Source organism: Pogoniulus pusillus, chromosome 19, assembly GCF_015220805.1.
Source record: "Pogoniulus pusillus isolate bPogPus1 chromosome 19, bPogPus1.pri, whole genome shotgun sequence".
In the NCBI taxonomy this organism is placed as follows: domain Eukaryota; kingdom Metazoa; phylum Chordata; class Aves; order Piciformes; family Lybiidae; genus Pogoniulus; species Pogoniulus pusillus.
In genome coordinates this window covers 3,786,083-3,811,809 of record NC_087282.1, presented here as the reverse complement: position 1 = coordinate 3,811,809, position 25,727 = coordinate 3,786,083, and the positions used below count along the sequence as shown (strand labels likewise).

General features: G+C 46.8%; 1 protein-coding gene across 3 annotated transcripts; it reads left to right on the top strand.

Moving 5' to 3' along the window:
* Window positions 1-92: 92 nt before the first annotated feature.
* Window positions 93-24,973, top strand: TENT5D (terminal nucleotidyltransferase 5D). 3 transcript variants are annotated; one of them, XM_064158982.1, is made up of 3 exons: window positions 93-195; window positions 10,376-10,498; window positions 19,279-24,973. In XM_064158982.1, exon 3 carries the CDS (start codon window positions 19,298-19,300, stop codon window positions 20,471-20,473), a length of 1,176 nt encoding a protein of 391 aa, XP_064015052.1. In that variant the 5' UTR covers window positions 93-195; window positions 10,376-10,498; window positions 19,279-19,297; the 3' UTR covers window positions 20,474-24,973. The 3 variants fall into 3 exon arrangements, 2 of the variants coding, with proteins under 2 accessions (XP_064015052.1, XP_064015051.1); XR_010305718.1 differs by lacking the exons at window positions 93-195; window positions 19,279-24,973 and adding exons at window positions 9,489-9,545; window positions 11,389-11,871; XM_064158981.1 differs by lacking the exon at window positions 93-195 and adding an exon at window positions 9,490-9,545.
* The last annotated feature ends 754 nt before the right edge of the window (window positions 24,974-25,727 follow it).

Genomic DNA, 25,727 nt, shown 5'->3' with positions numbered 1-25,727 from the left:
GCCTGTGTGACGCGCGTTGCCATGGCCACTGGTTTACGGTACAAGGGCCGGCGGAGGCGGGCGACGGGGAGGGGCGGGACGCTTCAGCACCAAGGCGGCCGCGGACAGCAGCGGCGGCGGCCCCGGCTCGGCGGAGCCTCTCCCGAGCGGGAGCAGCGCCGGGGCCTGCGCTACCGGAGAGGTGTCGGCTGCACGGTGAGTCTGCCCTCGCTGCTTTCCGTGAGTGGGAGTTCGGGTCCCCACGACCCGGCCTCAGCGGCTGGCGGCCGGCGAGCTGCGCGGCGATTCCCGGCGGGCGGACGCGGGGGCAGTGGGGCGGCGGGAGAAGCTCCGGGGCAGGGCCAGCGGCCGCTGCAGGAGCTCAGCGGTGCTCTGCGGCTGCCCTCTCCGCCGAGCAGCCCCTGTTCGAGCTCGCCTGAGGCAGGATCCCCAGGCAGCCAGCGGCTGCGTGTGGCAGCTCCGTCCTTTCCAGGTCCGTGGGAGCCGTTTGCCTTAGTTAGAAAACTTTGGCAGGGCTGCAAACATTGCTTCAGGTTTGGCCTTTCTAAGGCGTTTTCTGTAAAAACTTTATCAACTTACAGAGAAGAAGAGTTTGGGAAAGGCTCGGGGAGGGGAGGGAGGTTCTCACTGCAGACGAGCTCTGCCGTACCGCCGATGTTCGCTTGCATGAACGCTGAAAACTTGCTGTGCTCTGGGCAAGAGCTGTCTCGCCGAATTCACAGCAGAAGTAGCAGAAATGTGTTCGTGTTCTGCTGCCCGTTTAGATGCTGGAAGCTCTGGCATCTCCTCTAGACGGCATAAAGCAGCCTCTCGTATCTGAGGTCCTTCCTGGATACTTAGCAAGGGCTGTCTGGGCAGGACAGAGCCCGGAGGTGAGGGGCAGACAGCGAGCTGCGACTCCCCGCCTGAGTGCAGAGCAAAACTGGTTTCCAGCATCTCTGAGCCAGGTTTCTGTGTGTTCCCAGCCAGGAAATCACTCTCCAGTGCTCCCTGCCTTCTGCCATCCACGAGCACGTTTCTGTGATAGATGTTAAGGCACTGCAGATCTCTAATCTGGTGTTTATTGTGCCATCAAAGAGAGCATGGTTGGCTACACGGCGTACACGTTGTCCTCCGCGTGCTGCGCTAGCAGAAACAGTTTGCTCATGGCTCCTATAAAAAGCAAGAAGATTGCTATGAATAATGCTGTGGAGCACTGTTAAAGGCCAGGAAATGAAAGTGAATGGAGAGCAGGGACTCTCCCACACTTTGTGTTCTTCTCAAACTATAGAGTCAGATGTGACGTGAGTGTCTCATTCAGAAACGCACAGCCCGTCCCCTTGTCCTTTCATCCTCCTGTGTGCCGTGGCTGCAGCATCCATGAATAAGGAATAAGGTCTTAATGTGTGGCAGGGAGGATGGAACAGTCTGGATTATAACTGCTGCTCTTCTACCTAAGCCCTCTTGCATTCCCACAGCTTAGTCTAAAGAAAGCAGTAATAATTGCTTTAATTTGCAGTTGCCGCAGACCTTTGACCTTGTGGCAGTGCTGCTTGCACACCCCCCTGCTCAGCTATGCATTAGAGGCATAACTTCGCAGTAAATTTACTTTTGTTGCCTCATTAGGCATCAGGCAGTAGTAAGGATTATGTGCTCTGTAATGATTCAGCTGCCAGAGAGATATGTCTAATGTCCACCCTTGTGAGCAAAAGCCTGGACCTAAATTCCCGCTCCAGAGAGCACAGCAGCAGCTCCTGCTCAAGTTCAGAACTGCTGATGCAGTAGAGTCTGATGATCTATGAATATGCTATAAATTAGGAAGACCTAAGTGGACCGAGTTCCCTGAGATAGCACATCGAAATCGCATTGAGATTGAGTTATTTTGGAGACTCAATGAAGCAGAGCTTTAGGCTGGCGGCGGAAGTTCATTCATTAATTAGCACTGCTTGAAGGAATGAAGTTCAACCCATTGTTTTCAGAATGCTGCTAATCTGGATTGCTTTCATGGCCTTCCAAATTCCAGGCTCTAATGATCAGACTACATTGTCAGCTGTAGCCCTGGGACTCCTGGCAGGGCTCCTCACCTCCAGAACAGGTTTGGTCCGTGCTGACAGTACTTGGCCGTAGGAAGGGGTGAAAAAGTTGGTGGCCATTGTTCTGTGTTGCTTCTTTCATTCATGATTAGTTGCTCTTGGTGGTTCACCCTGAGGTGCTTTATAGAATCATAGAATGGTTTAGGTTGGAAGGGACCTCAAAGCTCAGCCAATTCCAACCCTCTGCCATAGGCAGGGACACCTCCCACTAGAACAGGTCGCTCAAGGCCTCATCCAGCCTGGCCTTGAACACCTCCAGGGAGGTTGTGGATCCCAGAAGCACAGAATGTTTGATCACATTCTATGATTCTGTGATCCACAACCTCCCTGGGCAACCTATGTCAGTGTCTCACCTCCCTCACTGCCAAGAACTTCTTCCTTACATCCAGTTTAAATCTCCCCTCTGCCACTTTAAACCCATTCCTCCTCATCCTGTCATTACAAAACCTTGTCAATAGTCTCTCTCCAGCCCTCCTGTGGCTTCCTTCAGATCCTGGAGGGCCACTCCAAGTCTTCTCAAAGCCTTCTCTTCTCCAGGCTGCAGAGCCCCAGTTCTCGTAGCCTGTCTTCATAGCAGAGCTGCTGCTGCCACCCTCTGAGCATCTTGGTGGCCTCCTCTGCACTGGCTTCAACAGTTCCATGTCCTTCTTGTGTTGAGGGTTCCAGAACTGCTCACAGTACTCCAGATGGGCTCAGAGGAGAGCAGAGTAAAGGGGCAGAATCCTCTCCCTTGCTCTTGACAGTGTTTGTTGAGTTTCCAGTAGCTTGATAGTTATCTGCACATGGGGATACAGTTTGTCTTAGGAATTTAAGACATACATATTCATTACATGTCATATCTATATCTTATGTCATATCTATGTCTTACATGTCTGTGTTTAATTCCCACTGATTTGAAGTGTGCAGCTCATTGAACAGTTACAAGATTTGAAGGCCAATTCCAAGTCACATTGCACCAACATGGTAACAAGGAGTGAGGGATGATCCACTCAGAGTGGAACTTGGCTCATAATTTACCTCACTGAAGCCAGATCCCCAGAATCTGGGGTGATTCTGCTTCCGTTTAAATCAGATATTAGGAAGAAATTCTTCCTCTTGAGGGTTTGCTCAGACATGTTTTGGGCAAGAACACTTCCTGAATTTTGGGCAAGAGCTGTCCATCCTGCAAGTGTTAAAAAGCCAGGTTGGATGTGGCCTTGAGCAGCCTGGTCTAGTAGGAGGTGTCCATGCCCATGGCAGGCTGGGTTTGGAACTGAAGGATCTTTAAGTTGTCTTCCAACTCAAACTGTTTTGTGACTTGGAGAACCAAATTTATGCCATTAGGATTCAAATGTTCAAAAAAAGAACTCTCTTAGAAGTTAGAGCCTGTCTTTTCCCCTTTGCCACCATCATCTTCATGCAAAAATAGCTATTCAGAGCATCAGTACGGAACCTGAGATACCACAGGGAATCAGCCGCAGACCTGTTCTCTGCTGCCATCCAGAATTAAAGTGACATACATAAAGGGAGAACACAGATAGCTGTAAAACTGGAGGATAACATTGAGCATGGCAGAATTGCTCAGAGATAAATCATCATTCCAGGTTTTATCTAGCTGAGACATTTTTTTGTGGCTCTAAACCCTCTTTCTTTCAGTACATATTAGCAAAAGAATGGATTTCCTCCATAAACCGCTCCAGACTGCTGCAGCAGATGTCAGTTTCTGTCAACATCAGCTGATTTTCTTCTCCATTGCCTTTCGTGCTGGGTCTTTGCTTATCCAGCAGGTCCTGTCTTCTCCACATCCAGTGTCACGTCCGATGTTTTCCCCGTTTGGTGCTGGAGAGCTTGCTCCAGAACTGGTGCTGCCATCCGCCTGATGGTTGCTGTGCATTATTGATAGCAGGGGGAAGTCACGAATACCAATGGCACTGCTTCTCTTGCTTCTGCTTCAGCTGCTCCCTGCCCTGGAGTAATAATGTCAACTGAGGCAGTTAGAGTAGAATAGAATGGAATCAAGCAGATTGGTAGAGACCTCCAAGCTCTTCCAGTCCAACCTAGCTCTGTCCAATCAACCAGACCATGGCACTAAGTGCCCCAGCCACTCTTTTCTTGAACATCTCCAGGGGCACAGAGACTCCACCACCTCCCTGGGCAGCCCATTCCAATGCAAATCACTCTCTCTGACAACAACTTCCTCCTAACATCCAGCCTAGACCTCCCCTGGCACAACTTCACACTGTGTCTCCTTCTTCTGTTGCTGCTTGCCTGGCAGAAGAGCCCAACCCCACCTGGCTACAGCCTCCCTTCAGGTAGCTGCAGGCAGCAATGAGCTCTGCCCTGAGCCTCCTCTTCTGCAGGCTGCACACCCCCAGCTCCCTCAGCCTCTCCTCACAGGGCTGTGCTCCAGGACCCTCCCCAGCTTTGTTACTCTTCTCTGGACATGTTCCAGCACCTCAACATCTCTCTTGAATTGAGTGGCCCAGGACTTTTCATGTTGCCTTCACCATGAGAGAGTAGTAGCAGGACCCTGATGCTGCAGCCGGAAGCCTTTTCCCTGTTGTAGTTTGAGTGGAGTTATGCAGTTTTTCCACTTTGCTCAAAATAAAAATCAGTTGTCAAAAAGCTGTTTTCTTGGGGAATCCTAGAGTGAGGATGCAGAACTGTGAGCAAACTCTTTACAGCAAGTATGATTCAAGGGCTGGATCACCTCTTCTATGAGGACAGGCTGAGAGAGTTGGGATCATTCAGCCTGCAGAAGAGAAGGCTCCAGAGAGACCTCCTTGTGGCCTTGCATTACTTAAAGGGACATATAAGAAAGATGAGGACAGGCTTTTTAGAAGGGCCTGTTGTGACAGCACAAGGGTTGATGGTTTGAACTAAATAAGGGAGATTTAGACTACATATAAGGAAGACATTTCTGATACTGAGGGTGATGAGACAGTGTCCCAGATTGCCCAGAGAGGTGGTGGATGCCCCATGTTTGGAATCATTTCAGGTCAGGCTGTCTGGGGCTCTGAGTAACCTGCTCTAGTTGAAGATATCCCTGCTGACTGCAGGGGAGGTTGGACTAGAGGAGTATTAAATGTTCCTTTCAACCCAAAACATTCTGTGGTGACTCTGTGGTGCAGTACTTTTAAGTAAATAAATCATTTATATCTCATTGCCCCACTTTTAGAATGTAGCTAGGCAAAGAGCATTAAAAGAGAATCCCACTTCTGTGTTATATAGCCAGAGAATTAACTTTTCTAGTACAAAAATAGAAATTCATTTAAAACAGTCATGGTATGTTAAGATGCTAAACAGTAACACAGCAAGCAGAGGAAGACACAGTAATTCTTGAAGAGGACCTCAGCTCGTGAGACACATTTCTGTGGAGGGTGCCAGCCAAGCCTCATCCAGGACACAGAAGTCTTTTCCAACTCAATTTAAACTCACCACTTGCTGTAGCAGTCACCAAGAGCCTTTATTTGGAGAGATTCCAGGCTGCTCAACAAATCAGCCTGTGCCCAGGGTTCATGTCTTCTGCCATAAAATAATTCTGGAGTGAAACAGGATAATTGCTTGATAGCAAATGCTTAGAGCAGAGCAGGAGGGATGCACAGAGGGCTTTGTGGAACACGACTGCATTTGTCTTCAGCTTTGTGGCTCACCCTGAGGAAAACTCTCCAAATCCATTGTACTACTGCCTGTACTCTCAAAATCCACCCTCAGTCCTTCAGTGGCTCAGCTCTGATTCAGAAGTGGTGCAGGGTAGAGGGGAAGGCAGCGCAGCATTGATTGAACGAACTAAATGCAGTGTCCAGCTTTTCTAGGGTTTAATTATTGTCAGTGGGAGGGGGGGAAGGAATCCATTCAATTTAGTGTTTGTGTTGTGGAACCCTCTCAAATTGAGTTTTGGGATCCTCAGAACAAGAAGGAGATTGAGGTGCTGGAGTGTGTCCAGAGCACAGGTCCTGTGGGGAGCGATTGAAAGAACTGAGGGTGTTCAGCCTGGAGAAAAGGAGGCTGAGCAGAGAGACCTTCTCACTCTACAACTCCCTGAAAAGGAGGTTGGAGTGAGACAGGTCTTGATCTCTTCTCTGTAGTACCAAGTGATTGGAAGAGAAGAATTAGCCCCAAGTTATATCAGGAAAGGTTTGGGTTGGCTATTGGAAGAAGCTTCTTCACAGAAAGGGTTCTGAGACACTGAAGCAGGCTCCGCAAGGAGGTGATTGAATACCTGTCCCCAGACGTGCTTAAAAGAGGCAGAGATGTGGTGCTGAGGGACATGGGTTAGCCCCAGACTTGGTAGAACTAGAGAATGGTTGGACTCAGTGATCTGAGAGGCCTTTTCCAACTGAAACAATTCTGTTTCTGTGCTGCCATTAATCAGACACAGCTGCAAACCTGATGGGATTCTCTTGTGCTTCCATGACCAAGGCCATCTCACAAGGCAGCTTCTTGGGGACATTTTAGTAACTCAGCAAGTCTCCCTTAGTGTGAACGAGGGGAGGAAGCCACTGGAGAGCCTCGACTTTGTAACACATTTTATCCTCTGAGAACAAGCCAGAATTAGGACTGTAATGGCACGCTGGATGCCTCATCCCTCTTCTGGCTTTTGAAGAGGAGAGATAATTACGAAGATGGCTAATAGATGGCAAAGGAGGATTGTTTCATTCTTTACCTTGCCTGCTTTTGCTGCAGTTTAGTCATAATAATGAGAATTTTTGATAAGTGAGCTCCATGGGCTTGAGTCACTGGTATCTGGAGTACTTGAGCAAATAGCTTTTGGTATTAGTCTGAGGAGCTGAGTAGAGCAATCATGCACTGCTCTCGGAAGCTGGCAGGCAGCAGTAACCACAGACATCTCTGAAGAGGGGAGAGGATCCTTGGCTCTGGTTCTTGCTGATGCAGGGGAATCACCTTGAAATGCCCTGGGTCAGCTCAGAAAGTGGATGAGCAGCCTCTAGTCTCCTTGACACCCATGGAAGAGGCACCCTTGTATCTCCTGGTGGCACCCAGGGGTGGCAACACCCAAAACCAGTGACTAGCTGGGAGTGTGCTCCCACACAGTATTCGTGGCACAGCATGGCACAGGGGGAAACCCCAAGTGTTGTCACCTACACCCTGCTCATTCTCTTTCTCATTATGCACAGAGACACATGGGTAGAAGACTGTGAAATGAGTTTGTCAGTGTGTGGCATCACAATTCACATTTGAGTGCAGGAAGAGGAGAATATTCCTATTCTTCAAGGATATTCTTGGTCATTTTTATTTCCACTCCAGTTAGAATAATCCTGGCAACCTGGAGTGCAGAACAATGAACCAATGGACCTTTTGCTGTAGTGATGGTGGCTACTGAGAATAACATCTCCACAGCCAAAGCTCTTCATCAATCTCAGCTGCTGCTCCTCTGAACATCTCCTATTCTAATGAGTGTTCTTCAGCAAAAGAAAAACCCAAACAAACCCCAAAATTATAAATAATCCTTCCTCTAAATATCACCAGGGGAAGCCATTAATTCTAGTCTAGTGTTTATCTCTGCCATCATGGTGATATATCCATTAATGGCCAGCATAGATCCATTAAACCTTCCAGCCTTGCACAGCAAGGAATAATAGGAGTCCATTGTTAAAAAGACTAAATGATATATTTCTGTTTTAAAGTAGCTGATTATATGTTGGTCTGATTTGTTCTCCAGGAGGCCAGACTCCACATAGAAACATAGAAGAGATTGTAAAGATTATCTAGTTATAAATCCCCTGCCATGGCAGGGACACCTCCTACTAGACCAGCTTACCCAAGACCCTGTCCAACCTGGCTTTGTACACTTCCAGGGTTGGAGTCTCCACAGCTTCTCTGGCTAAGCTGTTCCAGTGCCTCACCACCATCATGGGGAAGGATTTCTTCCTAATGTCTAATCTAAATGGATCTTTTCCAGTCTGAAGCCATTGCTCCTCATCCTTTCACTACCTGTCTGTGTAAAAAGTCCCTCTCCAGCTCTCCTGTAGGCTGCCTTCAAGTCCTGGAAGGCTTCTGTAAGATCTCCCTGCAGCTTTCTCTTCTTCAGGCTAAACAACCCCAAACTCTCAGCCTGTCAGTCTCGCATGCTGAGACTGTTTTGTGTAAGCAACCCAGAACTCCTTTCCCTTGCCATTGAAGATGGTCACTCACTTTCAGACTAACCAGAGCTCGGCATTTGCCAGAGTTAATCCTTTCTCCCCAGCTGTAAACATGAGCCATCACAGCACGGATCTGGGGAGCAAGTCAAGGAACATGTATTCATTCAATTAGTAGCCCATCATGAGCTGGAAGGTAAATGAAAGCTGCAGTCAGGTTCTGGCACAGCAGATCGGTCCCCACAGAGTGAGGAAAGCAAGCACTGGGCTTTTGGCAGCAGTAAACTGGCATAGTAAGTGATAAAAATCTGCCTCCTGTGACATGAAGAAAAACCCCATAGTATTTCTAATGAAGTGAACAATACAGTCCTTGTCTCCTTGGGCCATCATTTCAGCTTTTCCTGCAGATTATGCATGCAGTTACACTCAAGGTGTAGTTGCAGCTCTACTTTCAGCACAGAAATCGAGATTGTGACCCTCTGCTCAGCAGCAAGGAGTAAATCCACGTGTACATCAAGTCAGACAGTGGGCAGGACCCTGCTCAGGGGAGTTAAGTAATCTGGCCTTGGTGCTGCGAACTCTGTAGGACAGGATGCCTTTGGAGAGATGCTCAGAAAAGGTCACCAAGCTGTCAGCACTGAAAAGAGACACAAAGATAAATCAGTGCCTTTATGCCAGCATTAGAATTGGTCCAGAGGAGGCCATGAAGATGGTCAGAGGGCTGAGAACCTTCCCTACAGGGACAGGTTGGGAGAGTTGGGGCTGTTCAGCCTGGAGAAGAGAAGGCTCTGGGGACACCTTTGGGTAGCTTTCCAGTACCTGAAGGGGGCCTACAAGAAGGGAGTTTTTTACAAAGGCTTGTAGTAATAGGATGAGAGGGAACAGCTATAAGACAGAGTAGGGCAGATTTAGACTGGATATTACTAAGACGTTATTTCCAGTGAGGGTGGTGAGACACTGGAACAGGTTGTCCAAGGAGGTGATGGAAGCTTCATCTCTGGAAGTGTTTTTTTGGCCAAGCTGGATGAGACTCTGAGCAACCTCTTTCCCCCCATCTTCTTCCTTTTATTTCCATGTCCTTCCTTTCCTCTCCATCTATGCACTTTCCCCCCATCTTCCTCCTTCCCTCTCCATCTTCCTCTTTTCAGCTCCATCTCCATCCTTCCTCTCCATCTCTCTCCTTTCAGCACCACTCCCCTTTCCCACTCCACACCAGATTTCCCCTTTCTCCACCCCCCCAAACCCAGAGCACCTGGGTCCTGTTAGAGTCTCCTCCCACCTCAGGTGTGACCACTTTGCCCTCCCTCCCCACTCCCCTTTATAATCAGCCCCAGGAAAGGCAAGCCCCAAGCTTGCCCATCTGGGCAGAGGGATCCTCCTCAGATCATCCCTGGTGAGTGCCCCTGGTGTGCACTGGGTGAATGGTGGAGGGGATCTAAAGGCCGGGGGGCCTGGTTGGCCCCCCGGCTAGCTAGGGCAGAAACTTGATGGTCACTGTAGCATCACCCACGGGTGCTGGCTTGGGCTGCACTCTTCTGATTCTGTGATCTACAACCTCCCTGGAGGTGTTCAAGGCCAGGCTGGATGAAACCTTGAGCAACCTGGGCTGATGGAAGGTGTCCCTGCCCATGGCTGAGGGGTGGAACTAGATAATCTTTTCCTACCCAAACCATTCTGGTTCTAGGATAAAAGCATTTGCAAACCCAGTTGTAACTGCTGTGTAAGCAGCCAAGGGGCCACTCATGGCAACTGCAACACCAGGCTGGACCTGCTCTTACTCTGAATCAACGAACTACCTTGTCTGCCAGGAAACAAAACCTTCCAGCCATGCACAGGCACTTGCAGAAAGAATTGAATCCACCACCCTATTTAATTTTGCTGAGTCCTTAGTAGTTCTATTTGTTTTAATGTGGTTCCTCTGTGTTCCTGCCTCTCTCTGAATAACATCCAATTCTTGTTCCAAATCCCACAGAGAAAGCAGTAAGTTTGTTAACATCCTTGCAGAGGATTAAATATGACCTGAAACCCACCATCTTCCTAAGCACTTCCACTGCTTTTACCTTCTCATTTCCAATTTAAAAGGCTATTGTTATGACTGCAGGACTGCCCAGGTGCAATGCATGATTGATGATGCACAGCAGGTGACTGGTAGTTAACATTTATCTCAAAATGAATGCTATTGTTTGTTGTTGGTTTGTTTTCTGCTTTTTTTTCCCCCTACAGCTTTCCCTGGGAGGTTCATGTCTTTGTCACTGAGGAGATGACAATTCATATTTTTGCTGAAGGATCCAGTGAGTCATCCCATTAACTGCACTGAAATACATGCTTGCCAGCCATCCTGCCACGGTAAGCCAGTGGGGTTCTTATTCTCCCTGCAAACGTTACTGAGGAGTCAGTCCATAGTATGCATTCAATACTGAAAACAGTCTTTACCTGAAGCAGTTACTTCTCAGTGGTGACCACAGCCCCAGACAGACTTAAGTATTACATCTCCCTGGCCCACCTTGAGTTAGAGCAGAGCTGATTCTGTTCAGGGATTTCACTTCCCAGCTCAGTCTCTTCTCAGCGTTGGCACTTCCTGGAGCTACAGGTGTGTTTTCATGGTGGCTGCTGCTAGCTGTGATGCTGCTGCTGATTAGAGTTGGTACCAAGAGGTGGGGTGCAGACCAAGGTCACTGTTAAATCTTGTGGATCATGTTGGGGTGCACAATAAGAGGCATCTCTTGTGAGGAGTGACCAATTCAGGTGACCCTGAAGTGACCAACAAAGGATTCAATCCCATCTACATCATATTCAGTATAAAGCTGAGGGATCCCCAGGGTCAAACCTGTTCTTCAATAGCCAGTGTCCAAGGAGAATCCTGCCTGCTCTGCTTTTGATCTGATGTGTTCCTGAACCTAATTCCATAATCCAGTTCCTATTTGCTGCTGAATCCAGTCTGGGACTTGCCCGGTACCTGCCCACAGCATCAGTGGCGACAGTGATGTCACTGCCACCAGAAGGTTGGGTTTGATACTGGTTTGTGTCTCTTTGTACTTCTTTCATGTTATCATTATTATTCTCAGTCAAGCTGGTTTAGTTTTCTTTCCCAACCCACCAGTTTCTCTCCTTGACTCCCTTTTCTCTGCTGTTTGGGAAGGGAAAGGACTTCATGCTGAGTAGCTGCCACTCATCTAGTGTCTGGCCCAGCTCTAACTTTGAACAGCTATTTTTAAAACCTTATGAATTTATTTTAGAACAAAGGAGAAGACTGAGTGCACCTCATACCATGCTCGTTTGAACTTGGATGCCTTGCAAGAAGGAACCTGGTGTGTTGTGGCAACTGATACAGAGGAATTATCTAGCTGGCCTTGAAAGTGCTGCCTAGTGAAGGGACCCACATGAAGCTGAGAATGAGTGTTCTGTGAGTCATGATGGAAAAACTCTAGATCCAAAAATCCCCAAATCTCCAGCATGACATAACATGGATTATGTATCCATTCTGGTTGCCTAAATTAAATTCCTTAGTTATTTTATCCCTCCTGAGAACTCCCAGCTCATCAAGCCAAGATCCTGGAACGTTCCAGCAGAGGTGTAGGCTGCTTGCTTCCTTTCCCAGCTTTGTGCTGTAGTAGAGTGGGACTGCCTTTGGATTTTCAGAGCAAGACAACCCTTTTCATCTAGAAGAAAGGCTGGTGCAGACTGGCATGTGGTTCTCTTTCTTTTCCCAGGTTCTTGGATTGGAGAACGTTTTTTTTATTGCTTTTAAAGTTTCTCCTCCTCCTCTGCTTAGTTCATCGCTTGAAGGTGATGTTCTGTGGTACAGTCCAAGCAGACTGCTTTCTGCTGCAGTGTGTTCTGCACACCATGCAGCCTTATCTCACAGGAAAGAAGCATATGGCCTGCAGTTATTATTTGTTATTTCAGGGTAACTAGATGGCAACTGTACTGAAAACTTATGGCAGCTCATGCGTTATCTCATGAGAACAGGATAAATAAACAGGATCTTCACTGCACACATTAGCATTAATGGAAGGAAAAACTCAGGAAAAACACTGTCAAAGCAGTTTAAATCTGTCCCTGTTAGAGGATGCCCCAGATGCTTTACTGCCTCTCCTTCTGTCATGTGTTAAGTGATGGCTGGGACTCCTTCCACGTTTGACATTCTCGCCTTCAGAGCTAGCACAGCTGCACTCCATGAGTCAGTGAGCATTCAGAATGCATTTCTCTATTAAGCTCTATTAAAGTATCTTTGAGCTGAAGGAAAGCTGTAGCAAGATCCTATAGAAATCGTTAGTGGTGTGCATGAACAAGAGCAATGCAGAGGTCTAACAGAGCTGCAGTTGTCACTCTGAGCCTCTCTGGGGCGGCCCCAGAAGGGAGGCACCTGCAGCAGCTTACAGGACACATTGCTTGATCTGTTTAGGGTCCCTTTGCAACTGAATTCAGGTGAAAACAGAATCACAGCAACATGCAGGCTGCCAAAGCCCCTCAGGATCACCAAGTCCAACCTTGAACCCTGCTCTACAAGATTCGCCTTAAACCATAGTCCTAAGCACCACATCCAAACCATCCTTAAACACACCCAGGGTGGGTGACTCCACCACCCCCCTGGGCAGCTCTTTCCAGTCCCTGACCACTCTCTCTGTGAAAAACCTTTTTCCTAATGTCCAATCTAAACCTCCCCAGCCTCAGCTTGAGGCCATTCCCCCTTGTTCTGTCTCCAACTACCTGTGAGAAGAGCCCAGCAGCAGCTTCTCAGCAACTTCCCTTCAGGTAGTTGTACACAGCAACAATGCCTTCATCAAGCAAAGACAATTAGAGCATTAAACTATCCCAAAGAATTGCAAACCAGACAAATAGGGGAGCAGATAAAAGCAGAGAATGGAACGAGGCTAACACAGCTGCACAAAACCTGCTTCTGATGTGTCCTGCTTCAGAATGCCAGCACATTGCATTGGAAATACACTGAAGCAACATAATAGAGTATATAAAAAGAGACTCTTAAACAATTTATTGCTAAATTAGATGAGACTGTCCTTTAGATTGTATCTGTTCCTATGAAGGTTGTGTGAAGCGTGAAAGCTATCATTAGCCTGGCTGATTTTCATCACTCATTTGCAAGACCAGATCTGCTTTTATTTTTTGGCTGAAGCTGATCTATGGCAGAGTGCTAAAAGGTGCTTAACTAAATCTTTTAGCATACTTGCACAGCCTAACTCGTCGTTGTTTGAGGCTGAACGAAATTAGAGCCTCTCATGTAAGTGGAAAAATAAATAATCAAAATTAGCAGAGCTGTGTTCAATGCTCCCACAGTAGCAAAACCTTTTCCCACACTGCAACCACATTATCAAGGGAGAATATGAGAGGAAATGACCTCAGGTTGTGCCAGGGGAGGGTTTGATTTGATATTAGGAGGAATTTCTTTCCTGAAGGAGTGGTTTAGCCATGGAACTGGCAATCCAACAAAGTAGTGGGATCACCTTCCCTGGAAGTGTTCAAAAATGTGTGGATGTGGTGCTGGGATGGGTTAGCAGTTGGATTTGGTAATCTTGGAGGTCTTCTCCAAACTTTGATCACAGGATCAGCTGAATGCAACCACTCAAAGACAAGCTGCAACTTGACTGAGGGAAGTATAAGGATAATATATCACAAAACCTGACTAGGTCTGAGCCATCTTATTCTGGGTATCTTACATGCACTGGCTGCAGAGGCACAGAAAACTGCTTTTACTCTTTGCTACATCTGGCAGAAAGATGTAATCAGGCAGGATTCAGGGTCCATTGCACTTTGTAGTGACATTTTAAATTCCATAAATTAAAAACAAAGACAAATCTCTAGGAGAGGCACTGGTGAGGCCACACCTTGAGAAGTGAGTTCTCTTCGGAGCCCGCGGTACAAGAGAGACACTGAGGTGCTGAAGTGCATCCAGAGAAGGGCAGCAAAGCTGGGGAAGGGTCTGGAGAACAGATCTTACGAGGAGTGACTGAGGGAACTGGGGTTGTTTCATCCCCAGGAGAGAGGGAGAAGAGGAGGCTGATAGGACACCTCACTCGCAGAGCTGTCTGAATGGGAGGTTGGAGAGAGGTGGGTGTTGAGCTTTTCTACCAGGTAACAAGTCATAGAACAAGGGGAAATGGCCTCAAGTCTCACCAGGGGAGATTGGGTTGGATATTAGAAGAAACTCCTTCACTGGAAGGGTTCTCAAACATGGGATGAATATCCCCAGGGCAGTGCTTGAATCCCTATCCCTGAAGGTGTTTAAAAACCACAGAGATGTGGTGCTGAGGGCCATGGTTTTGCCCCAGACCTGACAGAGTGAAATGGTAGTTGAACTTGATGATATTGAAAACCTTTTCCAACTGAAACAATTCTATGATTTTCCAGCCTCTCTTCCCATTAGCCAACCCAACCCCAGCACTTGCTTGTGTTTGGCTTCAGCTGGCTACCTGTGGTCTCATGCAGTGAGTTGCCTTCCTTTCACCTCTTGGTTTACACAACACTTTGACTAATTAGAGCTTCCATAGCACTGCTGATTTATCGTAACTGAGGCATTAGTAATAACTCCTGATGTTAGCTTGAGCACCTCAGTAAATAAATTTGCTACTGCTTTAAGAAATAAGGTTCCTAATGGCTACAATATCACCTGGACGTTGTTCTTGTTGCCAGAGAAGGGAAACAAAGGTGGTGAAGGATCTGGAGAATAGATCCTAGGAGGAAAAGAGTAAGAGGAAGTCCTTCTAGGAAATTTATTCTAGTCCTTCTGGTTCCAAACTATAAGCAAGCAGTTGTGGTGATGATAATAACAAAAAAGCTTGTCTATCTGAAATTTAATTACATCCTTGGCAACCTAATTCCTGTTTTTCCTATGATGCTTTCATTCTTGTCAAAGCTGAAGGCACAATTTCAGCACAGAATTCATAGTATTTATCCTAAGACAGTTCTCAGCTGTTAATGTTGAAGCTCTGAACTCACAAAGCAGCACTTATGAGAAATGACATTTTGAGATACGACTCTTCAACACAAAAGAGATATTTACCCTCGTTACCTTCTGCTGTCATTTTAGAATCTTAGTGTTATTGCAATAAAATCTGAAATGACTATAAATGTGTAGCAATAAAGGAAGGATTTCTCAGCTTGTTTAGGGATATTTCCATCTTCTGATTTTCAAAAGCTGTTTGAAGAGGGTCCCACTGCTCAGAATTTCAGCTTTCTCTAAGCCCTTTCTTCCACATCACAGCATCACCCTTGAGAAGCTCTCTCTGAGTTTTGCAATATCAACCAAATCACATAACAAAACCCACAACTTCTACAACATTTCTGACTGCTCTGTCTTTGCTGGTAGATCATGAGAGCTGCTTCACTGTCCTCAGTGCCACAGGTGGCAAACATGACAGCCAAAAGGTTTGTACAGTAGCCTCCTATCCAAACCTTCTTGTGCTGCCCGTGGCTGTGCTGCTACCAAAATTCAGAGTGGCTTTCTGGACGTTAGGAGGAAGTTCTTCACAGAGAGAGTGATTTCCCATTGGAATGGGCTGTCTAGGGAGGTGGTGGAGGCACTGTCCCTGGAGGTCTTCAAGAAGAGACTGGATGAGGCACTTGGTGCCATGGTCTAGTTGACTGGATAGGGCTGGGGGATAGGTTGGACTGGATGATCTTGGAGGTCTCTTCCAACCTGGTTGATTCTGTGATCTGGTTTTCATGATAAGCACAGACTGTAAAGGCTACAAAAGATGGGAGTTCTTTGTAGTGATAGTTTGCTGTAATAAAGAAAAGCATGGAATCATAACAATTAAAATCTAATGGTAAAGCCCTAAGCATGTAAAATAGGCAGTGCTGTGGTGGCTGTTTCTCTCTTTCAGTTCAAATGTCCTATCTCCCAAATGGCCTGCAGGAATATGAATTGCTGAGGATGTATGTAAACATGTATGTGTACTTACATGTGATGATGTCAAGGATTAGGGCTGGGCTGGCCACTAAACAAGTGGCAGAAGCTCTCTATGAACCCCTCTGCCTTCTGAAAGGGATGGGAAAGGGTATAAGAGAGAGAGGCTGCTGGGTTGGGAGAAGTAAACAAGGACAGCCTGAGTGACAAGAGTAGCAGCAACATGAAAAGGGTCCAAAGAGGAAAAAAAGCCTGGATGAGGCACTTAGTACCATGGTCTAGTTGATTGGCCAGGGCTGGGTGCTAGGTTGGACTGAATGAGCTTGGAGTTCTCTTCCAACCTGGCTGGTTCTACGATTCTATGAAACCAGTACCAAACCCAAGCCCTGATGACAGTGACTGTACTGTGGCAAAAATCCCAGACCAGACTCTGCAACAGAGAGAGAACCAGATTCAGGAGCTGGATACTGAAACTGGATTCAGGAACACACAGATCAGGATCAAAGGCAGAACTGCCAGAGTTCTCCTTGGACAATGGCCATTAAAGAGGTTTGAATTTGATGGTCCTTCAGCTTTATGCAGAATATGAGACACATGCAATGGAATCCCATCTGTATCATTTTAGGGTCACCTGAACTGCCAGCTCCTCCTCACAATGGAGGCCTTTTATTGTGCACCCCAATGTGATCGCAAAGATCAGTTCTGCTCCAACTCAAGCCAGGTTCTATGTGTATGGAGTTACACCTTACATAAACAACACCAGCAACTACACAGTTACACCAGAGCTGTAGAACTGAATCCAAGACTTTCACACTGTCATCTCTGTGACAATTAAACTCCCAGCTTTGGGCCTCCTTCAGCCAACTTTTAAAGCATGTGTTTAACTTCAAGCATATGCTTGGTTCCATTCTTTGTATGGAGGCCAGAAAGGTGATGGAAATGACACATGCTCTTGTTTAGCTTCCTTGGGAGTTGAAACTACAGTGGAAGTAAGTGAAAAATAGCTCCATAATACTCCCAAACCATTTGCCAGCTCCCAAGCTACTTGGAATGACTAAAATATTTCAGAATGTGGAATCCAAAGGCGACGGAAGGCAAATCTATGACAATGTGCATCTGTAGGCACTGCTGGTGAAGCAACAACAGCGTAGACGTTTTTGGAAGGGTTATTACTCAGTAGGATTTGACTTTGTTCTTCAGCTTGAGCTGAAAAAAAATATGGTTTAGCCATCTGTCTGCACAAACATTTCTGGATGTTTCAGTAGCACATTTGCAGTGTTGGCAGGTAGCCGAAAGTCACGCATCTGAGGGGGAAGCAGGATTGTGTTTGTGCAGAGAGAAGAGAGCCCTTTCAGTAAGCAAAGTTGTTTTCAGTGTCTGTACTTCTGTCTGCAAACTGTCTGAGCAGCAGCTTCCCATGGGTTGTGGATATCAACATCCCACTCTGGAGAGTAAAGAGTTGCCCCACATAACTGTATGACTAAAGAATTGTTGCTCTCTCGAGTGATGAAGAAAGGTCCCAGTATGTCCGTAATGGTTCTTTCCATTCACCTGATGAGGAAGCTGGTGGAGAAGCAAACACAGCTTCAGACTTGGCACCCTCAGGCACAGCAGCCATGCCCTGGGGTTAAGCAGAAAATTCTCAGTAAATCACAATAACTGAATGTGAGTTGCTGTAGGAATTAGGACAATTGGTGTGACAGGATTCAGCAGTAAACCTTCCTGATGAATCATCTGAGCACTGACTACCCTCAAGGAAACAAGAAGGCAGAAGGGGACACAGCATGAGATGATGCCTGTGGGTTCTGAAAGATTTTTGGCCCTCTGCACTGTTTCTGGGGGGATTCAAGAAAGCAGGGCCAGGCTTTTTTCGTGATGCTCAGTAATGGGACAAGAGGCAACAGGCACAAAGCAGAACTCGAGGGGTTCCCTCCAAACACAAGGGAAACCTTCTTTCTTGTGAGGGTGCCAGAGCACTGAGCTAGGCTGCCCAGAGCTCATAGAATCAACTAGGTTGGAAGAGACCTCCAAGCTCATCCAGTCCAACCTAGCACCCAGCCCTATCCAGTCAATCAGACTATGGCACTAAGTGCCTCATCCAGTCTTTTCTTGAAGACCTCCAGGCATGGTGACTCCACCACCTCCCTGGGCAGCCTATGGAGTCTGCTACTCAAACCCACCTTGACATTGCAATCCTGGGTGAATCTGCTCTGGCAAGGGGGAGTTGAACTGAATAATCTCCAGGATGCCTTCCAACCGTGCTGGACATCTGTGATACTGCAAAACACTGAGAATGTTGCATCATTCCAGACTTTTGACAAAACTTCCTGGTCTTTCAGTAGTCACTGGAAATAAAGGGAGATTTCTAGGCAAGACAGAACAAATTTGCTCATTTTGCTCATTTTAGTTCTTCACAATGAAATTTATTTAGAGTTCCATTACAATCACTGAGTATTTAATGTTATTAACCTTTGAAGAGTTTTAAATGAAGTCTATATGGTTTACTGCCTTTGCTTTGAGTCATGGATTATACAATAACACAATGGCTCCTCAGCAGGATTCAAACCCCAGAACATTAAAATTCAATTAAAAGCCTGTGACAAGTGCAGTGGTTGACTCAGACAGTTAGCTAGGCTTGTGTCTCTGTAACGGGAACTGCTTTGTCACTGCACCCAGGAAGGCAGGCACACGTTGGTTACAACAGCAAAATGTCAGGCCCTCTTACTCCTTCAGTACTATGTTCAGTACTGGCCCCTCAATTCAAGGGAGATGTTGAGGTACTGGAAGGTGTCCAGAGATGGACAGCAAGGTTGGTGAGGGGCCTGGAGCACAGCCCTGTGAGGAGAGGCTGAGGGAGCTGGGGGTGTGCAGCCTGGAGAAGAGGAGGCTCAGGGCAGAGCTCATTGCTGTCTGCAACTCCCTGCAGGGAGGCTGTAGCCAGGTGGGGTTGGTCTCTTCTCTCAGGCAGGACAGAGTCTCAAGTTGTGCCAGGGGAGGTCTAGGTTGGATGTTAGGAAGAAGTTGTTGACAGAGAGAGTGATTGGCATTGGAATGGGCTGCCCAGGGAGGTGGTGGAGTCTCTGTGCCTGGAGGTGTTGAAGCCAAGCCTGGCTGGGGCACTTAGTGCCATGGTCTGGTAGATTGGCCAGGGCTGGGTGCTAGGTTGGACTGGCTGAGCTTGGAGGTCTCTTCCAACCTGGTTGATTCTGTGATTCGAAGATCAAGTTCTAACACCTGTCTCTTAATTGCTGTTTCTCCCTAGTCAGCCAACCAGCACCACGATGACTGAGGACTTAGACCACAGATTCAGCAGTCTCACCTGGGATCAGATTAAAATCCTAGATCAAGTTTTAGCCGAGGCCATCCCTATTCACGGGAGAGGCAATTTTCCAACGCTGGATGTGAAGCCCAAGGATATCATCCACATGGTAAAGGAGCAGCTGATTGAAAAGGAAATCAACGTGCGAGACGTGCGCCTGAACGGCTCCACAGCCAGCCACATCCTGGTAGAGCAGAATGGAACCAGCTACAAGGACCTGGACATCATTTTTGGGGTGGAGCTTCCAAGCGAGCTGGAGTTCCAGGTGGTTAAAGAAGCAGTTCTTCATTGCCTCTTGGACTTCCTGCCAAAATGTGTTAACAAGGAAAAAATCACTGCTCAGACCATGAAAGATGCCTACGTGCAGAAGATGGTCAAAGTCTCCACCGACCATGATCGCTGGAGCCTCATCTCGCTGTCAAACAACAGCGGCAAGAACGTGGAGCTGAAGTTTGTCAACTCGCTCAGGCGGCAGTTCGAGTTCAGCGTGGACTCCTTCCAGATCGTTCTGGACTCCATTTTGGGTGTTTACAGAGCCACAGACTGCAAACTGGCAGAAGACTCTCACCCCACTGTTATCGCTGAGAGCATGTACGGAGACTTCGACGAAGCGATGGACCACTTAAAATACAAACTGATTTCCACCAGGAACCCGGAGGAAATCAGAGGAGGTGGCCTCCTGAAGTACAGCAACCTCCTGGTTCGTGACTTTAAGCCAGCAGACCAGGCTGAAATTAAATCTCTGGAACGTTACATGTGCTCCAGGTTCTTCATTGATTTTCCAGATGTTGCCGAGCAGCAGAGGAAAATCGAGTCCTACCTACGCAACCACTTCATCGGGGAGGAGAAGAGCAAGTACGACTACCTGATGACCCTGCGCCGCGTCGTCAACGAGAGCACAGTCTGCCTCATGGGGCACGAACGCAGGCAGACTCTGAACATGATCACAATCCTGGCACTAAAAGTCCTGGGAGAACAAAACATCATCCCAAACGCAGCCAACGTCACCTGCTATTACCAGCCTGCTCCCTACATGAGTGACAGAAACTTCAGCAGTTACTACATCGCTCACGGACAGCCACCCATCATCTACCAGCCCTACCCGTTTCACATACAGGTGCAAAGCAGCATGGTTTAGGGCCTCCAGAATCCCCTCAGCACTTAGACTCTTCTCTTTCCAGTTCTCTCCGTAATAAAGGCCTCGTTACAGCAAGTTCTAGCATCACTTTTTGATTTAAGGACATCTTTTTCTCGTGCAAGTTGCCAAAGTTCTTTGATTGCTCAGTGTCTAAACCACCGTTAAACAGGTTGTAGAGTAAGTGAAATGGCTGTAATTCATCAAGTATTTATTCTTCTGTGTGTGTTTGGGCTCTATTTTTGTGTGTGTGTTTTCAATGAAAAGAGAAGGATATAAATGATTCTAATTTTGTAAAATGAAATGCACTAAGTTCTGGGCTCTAAACAAATTCTTAAGTAACATTCAGAGTGAAAAATCAAGCTCATAAAATACCTCTCAGTAGAGATAGCATTCTGGGTATGCTAAAGCAGGTCATCCATCAGCGTGGTTCCAGCCACATTTATTTGCAGCACTTTCTGGCAATCAGTGTGGATGGTTTGCCTCTCGGTGATTTGAGCTCTGGCTTGATCGCTCTTCAGGTGCGAGTAGAAACGTGAGGTCACTCTCCTCAGCAGAGCACTGTGCATTAAATGGGTAGTAGGAAACATCCCCACCAAGAGCAGGCTCAGCATTTCTGTGTGTCCAGAACTTCCACTGCTCCAAGTGAGAGGTGTAGCTGTGTGAGTTATGCAGCATTGGACCCCCCCTCCCCAGCTTCCCAGCTCTGCTTCACAGATAATGGAAGCTGTAAAAGATGCAACTCCTCTGGTTAAATTGCTCTTGGAAAAGAAGGCAATAGAATGAGATGGAAGGTGGAAGTGAGCACACAGGGCTGGCTTTCTATTGTTAATTTGTTATTGATCAGAGATGTTTAATGTTGAATAAGAGTCAAGGAGAAAAGAAAAAGAGAAGTAAATTTAAGGAAAAACAAAGAGGAAAAAAAAGGGAGGGTGGGGGAAGAAAGGTGGGGGAAGGAAGAAAAAAAATAAGCCCAGGACTGCATCATTTGTAGGTGAATTAAAACAAGCCCTTGCCAGTGGCATTGAAAAACTATTTTATACTTGCAGTGTGTGATTTGATGACTATTAGTAGCAAACAAGGGTTTCTCTGCTGATCAGGAAGTAAAACCTTAGTTCCAAGTTGGTGTGTGTGTATGTGTGTTTACCAAAGAGCAGTTTTAAACATGTCACATAAGTGCCTCGCCGTGCCAGTTGCACCGTGAAGGTTGTATCGCTGCTGGCAAGCATGCCAGAGAGCTCCTGAGTTAGGCAAAGGGACAGGCAGCCCCTTAGGACTCAAAGTCAGGGGTGTGCACCATCAGCCTCAGCAGAGACAGGTGTGGGAGAGAGGGAGCTAAGGTGTTCTCACCAAAACTCCTCCAAGTTTAGCTGCTGATGGCTGTGCAAGAGGGAATTGTGTAGAAGGGAGATTCAGAGTGGGTGCAGTTGTCAAACTGGAGCAGCCAACTGGAGGTGCAAGAATAGAGTTTCCTACATCTGATGCTCACCATGTCACTGTGTGGTCCTCTGAGTTCATTCTGGGTACATCACTGTGCGCCCTTATCCTCCTCGTGTTTGAAAACAGGGACTGCATTTTATCTGTTTACTGCAGGGCTCAGGTCTTAGGAATGTCTTCTACTCATGAAAGAGCTTTGGATTTGTTTCACACTCAAGTGTGCTACATACCATTTAAACCAACCCCTTCTCAAGTTTCTAAGGTCTGTGAAGTCCTGTTTGCCAGTGAAATGTGGCTCCTTTTCCTCTTTGTGTGTCTGTACAGGAGAACAAAGACAACTTTGCTGACCATCATCACTGAAGTCAACTCCTTTCTGTGAAACACAGTGCAAAAACCTAATCTTTCTGGAACATAAGCAGGGTACACATCTACTTGGAAGCTGATCTCTTCTGTGATGTCTTTCAGGAATATAGTACTACTGTTTTTTCCAGTATGTCCAATTCCATGTCTTAAATCACATTTGAGTTCTCTTCCACTAGGATCTTCCCACTGAGTTCAGTATATTTAACAGAGTTTAATTCTCCTTGCTCCGTTATCAGATGTGCTGATGCTCTGTTTGCATGTATCACCTCTAGGCAGTTCCCCCTGTCAGAAGCAAAACAGAATGAGACCTTTTGGGGGTTTTATTTTTAACTGAGCTGTTCAGACTACAAAGAAGACCTTTAAATTGGGGGTGGTGTTTGACAAATTCGGTAGCACTGTGACATTCTGTAAGAGCCTTACGTAGGTGGCATCCCTGCTAGCGCTTGTGCTTCAGCACTCAGCTGAAGAGCCAAAAGCTGGACTGAGCACAGCCAGGACTGTCTGGTGAATCTGAGGGAGTTAGCCAACCACCTGCCTTGGGTTTCAGGAGGAACTGGGCTCCTAAATGCCCTCAAGTTGTTTGAAAATCTCAGTCCAGCCAAACTGACCTTCATGTAATGTAGCCACGTCAACTTGCTCTTCCTCCACTCATGGTTTCCTGGCTCGCTGGGTGGAGAAATGGGTTGATGACTCAAGAAGCAGGGAACAGATCAGCCAAGAAGGGGCATTTTCAACATGTGTAGCAAATGGTCTATTACCTGCAGAAATACTTCCAAAAGTTGTTTTTTAGCCAAGTAGAAAAATACATTGCCCTGGACAAAGGACTCTAATTCTTTCTTGAGTCAGACATTGTGAAAAGCATCAGCAGTGGTGACTTAGCTCTGGGTTTGTGTAGATCAGCCTCTCTGCTTGTTTGTTAGGAAACATTTCTTCTCTGAAAGGGTTCTCAAACTTTGGAATGGTCTGCCCAGGGCAGTGCTGGATTCACCAACCCCAGAGGTGTTCCACCGTGTGTGGCCCTGTTTTAATGTTGACCCTTCAGTGCTGTGTTGAAGGTTGGACTGGTTGATCTTGAAGGTCTCTTCCAACCAGATATATTCTGTGATTCTGATTCTATGTCAAGCCCAGAATCTCAGCCTGGAGGGCATTAAAAGGAACCTCTAGACATCATCTAGTCAAACTCTACTACTAAAGCAGGGTCACCCACAGCAGGCTGCCTAGGATCATGTCTGGGTGGGTTTGGAATCACTCCAAAGCAGCAGGTTTCCAACCTCTCTGGGCAGCCTGCTCCAGGGCTGTGGCACCCTCAAAGCATATACCAATAAATATGTTAATTTCATTATGCATCCAGATTAGATAAGGAAGGACTCAACCAAAGTCCATGGAGTTAGTGGGGAGAATCCACCAAACTCTGGTAGGCTTTGTGTGAGACTCTGGAAAAGAGATAAGCAACTTAGAGGAGTACTTGGAAGTAAAGGTGCAAAGACATCAATATGCAAAAATGTCTCAGGTATAAATAAACCCTTTAAATTCACTGGGAAAGGGTCTTGTGTTTCTTACCTAGAGGTAGTCCCATTCTGAAGGTAAAGTGAGGTTGATGAGTTTCTCTACCCTTAGATATGTGGGCAACTAACAGAATCAGATGGCTTTAAAGACTTCCTTCCAAACGTTTTGGCACCTGGCAGCAGTATTTGACCTGGGGAGGTTTTTTCCTTTCCAAGGTAGCAGTGAGTCTGTAAGCTGACATTAAGCAGGGGATGGTGTTGTATAGATGCTGCTTGCAAAACACTGACATCAACACGTGAGGTGAAATGCTGTGACCTCTGCTCCAGCTGCTGCTGACGTCGTTATGTGCAGATACAAATCTACCACGAATTGAGAGAGTGTTCTCAGTCCCAGTCCTCTGAGCTTCACGTTTACATCACAGTTCTATCTTGTTCCAATCTGTTGAGTAATTCTAACACCTGGAAGTTGTAAATGCTGGTTTGATATAATCACATGAAACCTAAAGTTTACAGCCTGAGGTTACCTAATGTTGTCAGGACCTAAGTGTTAAAAGTTCTAAGTGCTTTCCTAACCAAATGTCATTGGAATTTTGTGTTATGTTGTAAAAGGTCTCTTTGAAGCATTTACTTTATGGTGGTTCCTTTAAAATGCCATTTGTGAGCTTTTACACTCGATGCATCACAAAGGGGGTTGCAGTGGACAAGTGTCCAGCTGTCCTCAGGCCAGATGTTGCCTGTGTTTTGCTGAGCCTGCGGGTCTGTGAGCGCCAGATTTGATCTACCACCACCACGCTGCTTTGAATCTCTGGCTGTGTAATTTGGTGTTAGAGGACCTACATCAATGTAAGTTTGGAGTTCCAGAGGGGTGGATCCTGTGTGGTTTGCAGACCTATCTGGAGAGAGGACAGCAGAGAGGTTGGTGGCTCAGCACGCTCCTTATTGCTCCGGATTTGTTCGCTCTGTCTTTCTGTCAGGCTAAAACCATGGAAGGGTATGCAAGGCAGAGCTGTGGTGGGTGAAGGAAGAAGTATTTCACTTCGTGTGCCATTTGAAGCTGCTGGGGAAAAAAAACCACCCCAAACCTATTGTAATGCTGAAAGTGTGTATTAATCACAGCAATGTGTAGGTCATTAGTCCACGGTGTTGACTAGTGCCTTTGGGGGGAGCAATCATTAAAAGAACCTTCTTGTTTAATGGATGGACTGCTTGGACTACCTTCATTGGTCTGGTTGGACATCATGCAGCCATGCTGGATTTTATTGGAAGGAGTGCTAAAGACTGGGTGGCAGCTTGTTAGGTCAGTAAACCAGAACCCAGAGTTACCATGGATCTGCTGTCAGGCCCACACCGCAGGTCACAGAGTGACCTCACTGAGCATCATGACTACCTTTGGTACATTTCAATGGCTCTGTGCTACTTCTCAAACAGGCTTGTGTCAAACATCCACGTTTTAAGTGCCTGTATATATATATATTTATATAAATAAATCCATGACTGTCTGCTGGGTCAATAAAATTCATACTTAACCTGACAAATGATTTGACTTTACATATGCCTGCAAATCCACTTTACCCTTGCTGAATGCACACTGCCATTAATCTGACACCACCTTTTGGATTCAGGCTGCAGGATTTCTGTTGACTCTGAACACAACCAATGCCTCACAGCTTGGACCAAGGGCAGGGAAACTCCTACCAAACAGTTTGCAGCTGAATGGCACAGCCATGGTCATCACAGGTTTTTGGTTGCTCACTTGGATCTTCTGGGGTTTGGGGGTTGTGGTGGGGGGGTTAAGCCTGGGATTTTTTTTTTTACCTCATGTCCTGTACTCAGCACTGCTCAGGCCACACCTTGAGTACTGTGTTCAGTTCTGGGCTCCTCCATTCAAGAGAGATGTTGAGGTGCTGGAAGGTGTCCAGAGAAAGGCAACAAGGCTGGGGAGGGGCCTGGAG